The 12,426-nt window shown below is 38.5% G+C and overlaps 1 protein-coding gene across 1 annotated transcript in view; it reads left to right on the top strand.

Moving 5' to 3' along the window:
- Positions 1–12,426, top strand: part of BABAM2 (BRISC and BRCA1 A complex member 2) — a 178,351-nt gene that overhangs the window by 144,138 nt on the left and 21,787 nt on the right. Inside the window, exon 11 of the mRNA XM_054196545.1 lies at positions 10,763–10,916. Within this exon, the coding sequence (XP_054052520.1) occupies positions 10,763–10,916 (154 nt within the window). The remainder of the gene's footprint in view (positions 1–10,762; positions 10,917–12,426) is intronic.

The raw sequence follows: 12,426 nt of genomic DNA, 5'->3' as shown, positions 1-12,426 counted from the left end.
CACAAAGCAATTCATAAAACTTGGTGTGAACAGCAACAAACAGGAAACAGCTGTTGTGGTAAAAATTACATTTTACAAGTATTTTATGATGGCCTGACATGGATGAACTGGCAAAGTATTATTAAGTGTCACTTTGCTGCGGATGTTACCTTTTTAATTTCTCAGAAATGCATATATTTGCCATACCTTTAAAACTGTAGTATATTGCTGTAGACATTAGTTGATGTTCTTCCAGGAACTATGAGTGCTTTAACTAATGGTCCGAAAGGCTTTGTAATAACTTCTTATAGAATTGCACTTTTCAGAAAAGTGAACTGTTGCTTTTTCTTATCTAATAGAGTACAGCTACTGTGTGCCCAAGTATATGGCAGATAACTAACAAATTCTCAGAAAAGATGCCTGAGATAGAGGAGTGATATAATCCTATTTTATCCAATCAGGTTTTGAAAAAAGTAATTAGGTCACAAAAAGTCATTGACAAAGTTGGGACTTTTATACAGATTATGATACTCTTTCTTCTTACTCTGTCTTATGTCTACACATTTTGATGTTGTCTCACGTGGCATTCACAGATCATTTTTCTCTAAGGGAAGAACTACGTTAGAGGTGTGAGATACAGTAAGTTGAAAATTGCTCACAGTAGCAAGTAAAAAGCAAATATTTTGTTTTCGGTCTGGAAAGGAGATGATGAGCATGGATTTCACATGGATCAGTCCTGGGCTCGATATGAGGCAATGCTTTCCGATAAAAACAGGTTGATACAGAACATCACAGGATTATTAGAGATATGAAATTTCTAGAAATAAGAGCTGCATCAAGAAAAGAAAGATTTTCTGAATCCTTCTTCCCTGCCTGCTTCTCTTTCTACCCAATGACAATTACTTTGTGACCAAATCAAACTTTTTCTAAGAATCCATAGGTGACACAGCAATGGCACACAAAGGTGACTGTTGCATGCCTTTTATGAGTTAGATAAATATAACTGACTTCTGAATAATAAGAAATACACCTTGGTTTAGAGTTAGGAACTGGTCACAAAGATGCTTAAATGTTCAAACGGGGGAAAGAGGGAGTGCTTAAGCTGCTTTTTCGTCTCCTTTGTCACCAGTTCCCCCACCCCATTCAGCAGCAGTCCCATGTTTTCCCTAGTCCTCTTTTTGCTGTTGCTGTTCCTGTAGTAGCCCATCTTGTTGTCCTTAACTCCCCTTGGCAGATTCAACTCCGGGTGAGCTTTGACATTCCCAACCCGGTCTCAGAGAGTATCCACATCTCATGTGCTTCCTTTTCATGTTTGAGTTTTGTCAGGAGCTCTGTGTTCATCCACATAGGCCTCCTCCTATGGTTGGCTTTCTGCTTGTTAGGACAGACCATTCTTGAGCTTGGAGGAGGTAATCATGGACCCCTCTTCTCTCCAGGACCGTTATCGCATAGGATTCTTCCATGGGAGGAGCAAGATCTCTGAACAGCCCAAAGTCCGCTCCCTGAAGCTTAGGGTTGTGATCCTGCTATTTGTCTCAGCTTCATCCTCAAATGGAGTATTCACAAGAGAGCATCAAAAATGACTGGTAGTCTAAAAAACATGGCTTAAAAGAATATGTTCGACAAACTGGTTCTTTAGGTCTTGAAAAGACACCGGAGGGGTAAGCCTTGAGAAGTGTGAAAGGTGGCTTCAAGGGCAGAAGTGATAAATTCTAACGCTCAGGACTGGGAGGAAGCAATGGGCCTATGTTGCAGTAGATTTCAGTTTAGCTTCAAAAATACCTGGCGTGGCTTAATTGTCTGGTTGGGTTGGGCAGGATTACACTGCGTTGTCATTTGAAAGCTGTAAGCCTGAAAGCTTGAAAGAACAGGATACCGTGTGTGTCAGCAAAGGGTCCTCTTGACCTGCAGGATAATGTCACGCTGATCACAGATGAGAATGAAATAAATCAGTTTCCTTTCAAATCTCAGGCAGCATTTAAAACAGGAAAAAGAATTTACTTGCAAGCCTCATAAGCTTAATGAAGTATCAGTGAGAGAAGGCGATGTTTTTGCACAGCTGCTTTTCAGGTAAAAACGTGCTGTAAAAGTCTTCCAGTCCTGCTGGAAAGTAACACAGAACTTCTCAGCTTTTAGCAGCGTGTCTCTGTACTGGGAAAGCAGAGAAAGAGTTTTCACCTTTTCTCCACCAGTAACGTGCAATGGTCACCAGCCTGTGCCAACAAAGGGCACAGCGTGCTTTTTTATGCCCATAACAACTGCAACAGTGTTTAAAGTACAAGCTTGAAGCAATTCAGATAGAGAAGAAGCAGCTTTTAGTAGCATCAATCTCATCAGCACTTAGAGAAGTTACTATAGAAACTGTTACAGCAGAAACAATAAAAGGAAATAAAAACGGAAGGGGGAGGGAATGAAGATCTTTGAGAATTTGAAGTAAAAATAAAACTAAATAGATGTCACTAGCTGAAGCTAGTGAGGTAAAAATAAAAAGCCTTTCTCTTAATTAAAATAATCACGGTTACAGGCATTAGAGAAAGAAAAGACCTGGGAGGCCATTACGTCACTTCTTTGGGCTCAATGTAGGATTATTAGATATTCAACGGGATATTTTTAGGAGGTAGTCCAGTCTTGCTGTAAAAGTCCAAAAGAGTATGACTTAGTTGAGGTGGGTGATGACACTCCAAAGCAAGAAGGCATTATAAAGCAGTTTTTGGGTTAAATTACATCACTTTTTTTATGGTCTTTGACCACATAGCTGGAAACTCCTTGAAGAATATCTTGATTTGATCTGTTACTTAGTTCCTCTGTAAGACTAAACAAAGAATTATAGATACTCTGTCTGCAGCACATGACTGTAACTTAAGGTATTTAAACTATTTTTGGCACATTTTTTTAAAATGCTGTTTTTATATGAAGGATGGGGTACTTAAAAAGAAAGATGCACGTTATGATAAAGACGGGATATTTTTACAACTGTATCAACTGTCTATGGTGAAAGAAAATCAAAACAATAGTAATCATAAATCTAGTTGCCATTAGTGCCTGGACTATATTGTAGTTCCCATTATCAGTGGAAGGAGGACCACAAGATAGATAACGGTAGTGTATGTCATGCAGTCCTTTTCAAATAAAAATGGGTTACATACTTTATATTTAAAAAAAAACCAACCAAGCAACTAACAAACCAAACCAAAGAAAACTAAAAGTGATAAATTTATTCTAGTCTCATTGAAATCCACAAGTAAACAAATCTGCTCTCTGTAATGTGTCAGAACAGTTCAGTCCATCACAAGTCATTGTCTCCATTACCGCTTCTGTATCTGAGACTTTGAAGTTGGCCATTTCCAGAGATGTGACGTTGTCACAGGACACGTTAAGGAAAGGTGCATACTGTTGGTGCAAAAATTTTTAAAAAAGAACAAATTCTTATTTCAGATCTAGCCTGGACTGACAATAACTGAAAGACATTCCTATCCAATTAAAGACAGAAGAAGGAAAAAACTAAGGAAAATTAGATTCCTTCAAGTATTCCTTAATGTGACAAAGAACTTCACCAAAGTTACTGCAAACGGGGCATTTGCCAGCATTTTCAGTAATTGCTGTCAGCAGCCTCGCATTCTGGAGGTGGTGCCTTAAACCTCTGCTAAAGAAAAGGTTCCTCAGCATTTTCTGCCTTTCTTATTCCAGCTGAGTTCTTCCTAATGACTTTCTAATAACCTTATCTTCTGAACATCTCAGTGGGCTCCCTTCCCATTCTTGAATATTATACTTGCTGTCAAAGGTCAAGAAGATCATGTTTTGTTACAAGGATCAATTATACAAATGCAGTTGCAGGACTGGCTCCTTACTGAGTTATGCTGTTGCCAGACCCATTTCCCAATACAAAACAAGGAGCTGTAAATTTCATATATTCACGTAAATTTTCATAATCCCAAATATTGCCATTTTTCCATTATTACAATCACACTTCAGTGTTTATCTTCCATTGATTAATATTGTACATTCAGTTGATGTATCAACTGATGCAGTTAAGAAAAAAACAGTTGTCTTTTTTCATAGTACTTACCAGTACTTTCAAAAGGACGTAGTACTTTTTCATAGCATTTATTTATTTTGTATATGTCACCTTACTAATTTACTACGTAAGTGTTGACTTTGCCAATGGGGTGGATATTTCCTACAGCAAGGGCAGACTTAATTATTTCAAAACCAGCTGGGATTACCAACGCACCCAAAGTGCTGTAAGTGTTGCAGCTAAAATTCCATAAACAGCTTTTCATTTCACATTTGAAATTTTGAAATGTTGGTTTCAAAATAGCATCTTCCTGCAAAGAACCTGTTTTTCTCGAGACGGGATGTTAGCCCTAATAATATTTAACACATTCAGATTCCTATGACTGTGCTCTGTTAACCTAAAATCCCACACTAATGCCATTGATATGTTATTTGTCATCCTTGCTCTCTCATTCTTGCAAGACTACATCATCCCGCACCATTGCAGGATAGCTGTGGCGTTTTGTAATTCTGTGTGTTCTGAGCCAAATTCGCCCTTTCATTTTTTGCCAGCAGAACGTAGGCTAAAGGCCTTCAGCACACAAGAGTCGAGGAAAGATTCACTAGGCAAAATAGCCTGAAATCCTGCCCTGCAGAGATTTGTGCCAGCCACTACAGTCCCCAAAATACTTGTGGCTGAATCTATTCAGGTTTCTCAGTGGAGACGGTGATCAATACGATTCCTGAAAGGCGTTCTGTACTCGAATTTCTGTGTAAAAACTGAAGATAGCTGTTTTCCCTTGAAGTTAGGTGAAGATTTTTCACCCGTCGTACAGGCTGTCTGGAATAGCTTTCCCATAGGAAAAGTCGTGTCAGAAAATCCACTTGAAATTTTCTTGTTAAAATAGAGCTTGATAGATATGTAAGAAGCATTATATGATACGGTATCTGTGTTGCCACTGAGTTGCATTGTAAATTCACGTGGGTCTCCTCCACACTAACACATCAGGAAAACTGGTGAGCTCCGAGTTCAAGGAACTTTTCAGTTTGAGGCAGCGCATTCAAATCCACAAGTTGTTTTTCCCAGCAGTGTGAGCTCAGTTGCAAGTAAAGGCAGAGAGAATGTGAAATTTACTGAACCAAAAAAAGAACAGGCAAAAGGATGATGAATGTATACTAAAAAGAGGCAGTTCTGGAGCCTGGGATTTGTATTTCCTGTTTCCATGACTGACTTCATCAGAAGCATTTGGATGCAGGGGCAGTCTCTGGCCAAAGTTGGATGATAAGTAAGCAGTGAGTCAGGGGAGTTCGGGAAGAGAACGGATAGTATCAGGCAAAGATTTTTCAGTGTTCTCTGGAGATTTGGGTTTGGCACATCTTTCCTGTACTCTTCTTGGTTTTTCCGGTGCAGTAATTTAAACAAAATTTTTCAAAAATGTGTCCAGTAATCATTGATTCTGAAGTACCTACTGTGGCAGTCAATGTTGGAGGGTGTTGTGTTTGGCTATATAAAGTATTATCTACTATTAAGTCTCAGAAGAATTGGGTCCCACAGGCTGGCACTCAGCATGGCACTCAGTAGACAGGTTGACTGTCCCTGCCTTGTTCATTCGTTCCCAGTCCGGAATCCCTAAATAGCCTTTCAACTCATGAAGGTGCCGTGAAACAATTTTTTTAGTATTTTATGTAGCTATCGTCATCTCTTACGATGATTAGAATCATCACATTGAAAAGCTCGTGCAGAAACGAATACGTATTTAATCAGCGCAAGGCTTCAGTGTTGTGCAGTAGATAAATGCAGAGTGGTAGAAGCTGTCAGATGGGGCAAACCAGAATAGTCTCTCCTTTGGCCAGCTCTGTCCGGGCTGGGAACTGAGCTGGAAAGAATACGGTGTTATCTTGTGTTTGAAGGCTGCTCCATAAAGCAAGCAGAGATTGAATTAAAGTTGCACAGGCCATGAAATCTTGCAGAAGTCGAAATCTCAGCAGTAAAATATCCGGATCAGCCAGTGTTTATGAGTGCAAAACAAACTACAGGTGCTATAAACTGCAGCAGATTCAAGCATCCTGAAGGTTAATAAGATAACCGGTATAGTATCATCCAAGCATTAAAACGGTGCGTAACATTCCGTGAGTAAATGTTGACTTCTGTGAAAACAAATACCTAGATTTATCCAGTGCCATACAAAGGATGAAAAAACCTTTTCTCTAGAACAGGGGAACAGTATATGGAAGTTTTTGGAAATATTACCATCTACGTACTTTGAAATATTTGCATGGTCAGCATGCATTTCAAGCAGGGTTTTGTTTTCCCCGTCTCTTCTCTACTGTACTTGGAGGCAAGGAGGGGAGCACTGTGGTAAACCTGCCTTTTTCTTCTGAGCGTTTTTCCTTCAGAAACCCTGTGGCAGCGCTGGTATATGCCTTTGTCAAGACATCCCTTCCCTTCATACCCTGTTCAAAAAGCTGTAAAATTAGATGCTAAAGATTAAAGTTAGTAAGACTGTCGAAATCAACTCTGTAGCTGTTGACATAAGCTTAACAAACTAGGTAACCTCTTCCAGGTCTCAGATGGTCATTCTTTAAGAAAATGAACAATTAAACCTTACTGATCATTGCACAGGATTTTAGTTATTAATGAATCAGGATTTTGGCTTTAAGATAACCATGTTTTGAATATATGTATGCATTAAATGCTAACTAAGTCAAGAGAAGCAAATTTGTGTGTTACTTCTCGATGGTTTCTTACGTTTCAAAAAGAGAGCAACTTTGACTATTTATAAACTGTAATTAAGTTTCTTTACAACATGACTCATTCTCAACAAGCAAGTCCTTTTTCTTTTGCTTTCTTATGAACTGTGTGGGAAAATTAGGGTTCAATCGCCGAAGAATTTACTCAATGCTTAATTACCCAAAACAGCCCTCCAAGTTCTGCTCATGTAGAGCTTTCATAAAGACGTGATTTTCCCCGCACTATGGCTTTCTAAAACTTGACTTTTAAAAAATGATCTGTAAATTGTAACATAGGGGACAGCAGTGTTTCACTATGGCATTGGCTTCTTTCTCCAGCCCGCGTCTTTGAGCTCCTCTTAAATTAACAGTGTGATGCTTAGGAAAGCCAAAGTAAGAAACCATCAGTATTAAATTACTTTGAGCATGGATCTGAATTAGAAAGCTTTACTTTCCTGAATGAGCTAATTGTTTAAATTTTCCAAAGGAAATGTTTCTATTTCTGTGAGAGAAGGGGTAAATGGGACTTCCTCTGACATAATTTTCGTTTTAAATCTGAGTTTGACAGCAAGATTTCTACCTTCATAACCAAATATTACTGCTTAACTGCATGACTTGTATAAGCTTGCTACTTGAAGTGACTCACTTACGTAGATGAAGTTATTTTTAGGGAGATAATTTGCGCTGCTTAGAAGAGAGGAAAAAAGGGAGAGAGAGTCCTACTAAGAGCTAGATCCCTCATTATAGTTTACAGAGCTCATGAACCCAGCATCCAAGCAAAAGATGACTAAGCAAGGGGTCTATTGGTACTTTCAGGAATTTACAGACATGAGTCATCTGCTTATTTTCTGCAGACATATCACCAGGGTACTTTGTGAGTCAGCTGTTATTTGGAAATAGTACTTATATTCAGCATGAATATGTTTTTGTAGTTCTTAGGTAACTAGCATGCCAAACCAAAGCGTGCTTTTATAGTTTGCCTAGTTCAGGTGTTGATTTACAAAAGCAGTGCGTTGGTTTTAGCTGTGATGCATTTTTCACGACAAAGTGTAAATGTTGACTGGGATGTAATTATGATAACGCTCACCTTTGCCACCTTACGTGTTGCGTGAAGGTAGATGTGATTTTGTATTGATGCACAGATTGCGAGACAGATTGCCTATACGACCAGGTAAAAAGAAAAATTTCTTTATCCACCTGTGTGACTATGGGCAGAATTTGAACTTTTACCTTCAAAGCACCTTGCTAGCATTGATTACCAATGGTATTTGCTTGCTTTTCCTGTACGATAAAATGCTTCACTCCAAATCCAAGCATTCTGCGCACTCACGGTGTCAATGGACAGGCATCCACTGCGACGGAAGTGAGTTCTTGCCTTCCCTTCCTACTGCCGAAATAATAGCTGGCTACCTTGAGATATGTATAACACTTTACAACTCAAGGCTGTTTCCTGTTTACGGGCCTTTTAGGTGTGGTTGTGTTCCAGAATTAGGGACAGGTTTTTTTACTTGGTCTGGGCTCGTCTCGCACCTTGGAAACGCTTGGGTTCGGAAAATACGAGTTTGGGGATTTTAGGTGAAGGGTAGCGTAGAAATCAAAGGCAGGTCAAAGTTTTCAAAACTCTACTTGCAGTTCAGGATGATAACTGCTGTTGGCCAGATGTGGGATGCACAGTTTTAAATCTAATCTGATTATCTGATTTAACAGTTTATAATGTAATTCCTGAAATTCCTATGCAGGTTTTGGTTAATAAAAGGAGAAAATGTTTTCTGTTATATTTGGTGGTACGTTTCCTGGAAAAATATTTTTATAAAAGAAAGGCTTCTCATAACAAACGGAAGCATCTCTGTAGTGATAGCAATGTCTTAATTATCCGTTTAAAGAGTTTTTCTAGTGCTAGATACTTTCTCTTAAGTGCAGACTTTCTCTTTTAGGTAGCAGGAAGAAAACTGTTACTGCTTGCCCCCATTATGTAGACAGAGGTTTTCAAAGGAAGGTTAATGAAAGACAAATTCTCAAGTACAGAGTTAAATATAAGGACTGAACTATTACTCAAGCGTCTTGCTAAAGTTTGTTATTCCTTTCACACAGTGATAAAATACACAAGTACACAGAGTAGTTTTCTTCTAAGGAGCTGGTACTTAAGAAGGAAAAAGATGCACTAGAGGAAGAGAGTATAAGCACTCAGAGCTGAAGAAGTATATTTATAACGTTAAAATGGAGAACCTTGCTCCTTGCTTTCCACAGTGAAGTCCTTCAGAGACTGCGGCACATACGTACTACTTGCAAGGGGAGGAGACAGCTCACTTGCTGATAAATGGCCTCGATAAGCCAGTGTTTTTCAGGGTTATTATTTAATAATCATGTTATAAAGAGGAATTTCACGGAGCAATCTTTGAGTCTAACCTTCATTACAGCGGTGATCGGCCCTCAAATTAGCAGAACTCTGCCCATGTCATTATGGCTTAAATATCTGCTGGAAGCTGCTGTGGGAGCTGAGTCACCAGGACTCCGGGAGTTATCACGTGTAGCTCAGACCTGGGTCATGAACTGAGCAAACGCTGTCGTCCGCAGTGATTAGTTGTATTTTGAGACTACAGCTGGAATATCGCATTCGGTTTTGTGTACTTCACGGCTACAAACAGTTTTACTCTTAGAACTTGGAGGGTAATTTAGGAAAAATGGAGCTGTGGTTTGGCTGATGCACATCCAAGTATTCAGACATGATTAGAAAAACTGAAAAATGTAGAGACTAGCGGGATGATAGCATGGGATTTAGAAAAATAAAACGTGTTTTACAGTGATACCTCAGTGTTCGAGGAGAGATTTCAAAGAAAGTGCTGGAATCTCTGCTCCATGAAGTATTTAAAAGTAGAAAACACAGTGCATTATCAAGCATACTGGAGAGGAGATCTTGTTCCACCTGAGGATGGGTTCAGTTCTGTAATGCTTTTTCACTCTCTTCAAATTCTGTTTGTAGTGATGGTGCCACCTGCTTTGGTTCCTGCTTCAGCTATTATAAGCTATTTATTAACTTAGCCTTTCCTTCTCCTTGAAAAGGACTGTGAAGTGACAAATAGACAATACTAAGAACCCAGGCTTATATGAATGAATTATAAATTTATTAATTTATTTCACTCATTGCTATAGGAAAAAAATGAATTCATTAATAATTCAAGTAAATAATTCAAGTCTGTTGTCATAACTCAATTTAAGTACAGATTTCTGAGGCTTCCTGAAACTAAAAGATGACCAAGGAAATCTAAACTATAAGTCTAGCAATGAAAAAGTTAAAAACCAGTTTGTGACCGTATTATTAACTGCTGTAGACTATTTTCTTGTTCTGCCAGACCTAGCTGATCATGAGTCAGTGATAAGCAAAGGGAACTAAGAGGTTCTGATTTTTATTTTTAGTGAGATATTTTGGGTATTAATGACTTTGCAGTGTGTTTTTGGTTTTGTGGGGACTTTTTTTGTCTGACAGATGACAGTAAGTTGAGATCTTTTCCAACTCATGTGACTGAATCTTTATACATGCTTTATCAAATCATTTAATCACTTTAAGTCTCAGACAGCTGTAAAATGAGAATGATAATGCTTTTGATGTCCATGGGGGCACTAAAATGAATTGGCTAAAGCAGATAAAGAGAAATTTGTTTCTTGAATGGAAAGCGTAAACAGAATGTATTTTGTGAGTTTTTGAAAGGGAAATTTTCACTATAAAGGAAAATACTGCATTACTTTTTCTATAACAAAATAATCACGGTGTAAACATTATGATTAACAGAGAAATACACATGCTAAATTTTTTTTTAATTATGTACTTAGCAAAAATGCTTCTATAAAGCAAATTGTCCCATACAGCAGTATGTTGGAATCATTACTTGTAAGAAATACAGAAATATATTTTAGAAGTAATCATCAATTTCTCCTTTTCTGTCACATTTAAATCAATAGAGAGAAACGATAAATTCACAGTAAAAAAAAAAAAAAGGCAAAAAAATTGCAATGGTGTATTTTTATGACTTTTTTTCCTTTTCTTTTTTTTTTTTTATTTCAGTTGACCTACCCCTCTACTTTCCTCGAGACCAACCAACCCTAACGTTTCAATCCGTCTACCACTTCACTAACAGTGGCCAGCTGTACTCCCAGGCCCAGAAGAATTACCCTTACAGCCCCCGCTGGGATGGCAATGAAATGGCCAAGAGAGCAAAGTAAGTCAGATTGCCGTTTCCTACTAAATATTCCATTTGTTACATGGTCATCTGTCGGTAGAAATGGCATGGAATTAACTGTACGTTTCCAGCGTTATAAAAGCTGAACCTGTTTTTGTTCTCCTATAGTCCTAGCGTTCCCATATGAGTACAGACAGCTACTTTATTAATCATGCTCATTACATAAGTGCCAGAGGGCTGATCAAAGAAGACTCTTTCTGCCAGGCGTTGTTCAGGCGCAGAGCGGTGACAATCTCTGCTCCAGAGAGTTTCCAATCTAAGTAGACAAGATAGCCCCCAGCAGGAGTAATCTGCATGGTAGCAGTCAGTCAAGGTAACTCTATGGTTTTGTGTTGGCGTGGGGGGCACCCTGAAGGGAAGCATGTGAGATGGGGAGAGCGAGGAAGAAAAACCTGAAAGATATGGAATAAGGCTGTAATAAAAAGACACAGAAGAACAGGAAGAGGTAGAGCAAACCACCAATCTGGCATAGGAGGCAGTCCTATCAGAACTTGAGAAACTTATATAAAAGTCTGAATATCTCTTTATTTTTTTTTTATTTGTTTTTTACTGCTTTTTCTGTTGGCTAGAAATAGAGAATCCTGGACTGTTTCCGCAGCAGTTTTTCTGCAAGCCCACATTTCAGGCTGAGGGGAGACACCACTTTAGTCCAAGTATCCCCTTTAGTTAGGGATGACAGGACAGCCGCCCCAAAGTGGTTCTGTTGCAAGGGCAAGCTGCCGTGGGCAGTGGTGCCCCTTTTGTATACTAGATGTCGTCCCTGTCTCCTAATGAAGCAAAACGGATTTTACATGAATGGAGCAATATGGGCAACGGCCTTGCTGCAGTATTTCAATTTTGCAAAGTGTAAAAATGTTAGAACAGCAACAGATTTAAGCAGGCTGATTGTCAGTTGCACAGCACGTAAGGGCATCAAACTGCATAAATAATAAGGCATATCGGAATGAATGTTTTGAATGACAATCAGAAGATTAAATTAATTTAGCAAAGATGCGTAAAGAAGAAATGAAGATAGTTCAAGCTGAGTAAATCAAATGAATGGCATGGTCAGAGACTGATTGGAAATGATGGGAGCAAACAACAATTGACTGAAGCATTTGCAGATTTTATAATAATTTAAATTTTATGGACAACATCAAGTAGCATTTGATTTTGATGCATGGTAATAGAAATTTTTTTGCTAGTATTTGGTTTTCCTACTTTACTGTATAGGAGAGCCTTGATCAAATATGTTGGGTTTTTTTTAGACTTGTTTCTTTTCTCTAGCAAAATATTATGAGTATTTTGTTAAAAAACAAACAAAAAAGGATGAAACAATAACTGGAAGGATTACTGTGGCTTTTTTTATGACTGTACTACAAAATGCATTTCTTTTGCAGCTGGAAGCTTACAAGTACCTGTATGCTGTCTGCTAAGTTTATTCATTTATGAGTGGGTGTATACAAATGGACCTCTCTGCCCTGCACTTGAAATTTAGAAGTATTGTAAC

The sequence above is a fragment of the Rissa tridactyla genome, chromosome 3 (assembly GCF_028500815.1).
Source record: "Rissa tridactyla isolate bRisTri1 chromosome 3, bRisTri1.patW.cur.20221130, whole genome shotgun sequence".
In the NCBI taxonomy this organism is placed as follows: domain Eukaryota; kingdom Metazoa; phylum Chordata; class Aves; order Charadriiformes; family Laridae; genus Rissa; species Rissa tridactyla.
Note: the sequence above shows the minus strand (reverse complement) of the source record. Positions and strands in the feature narration are given on the sequence as shown.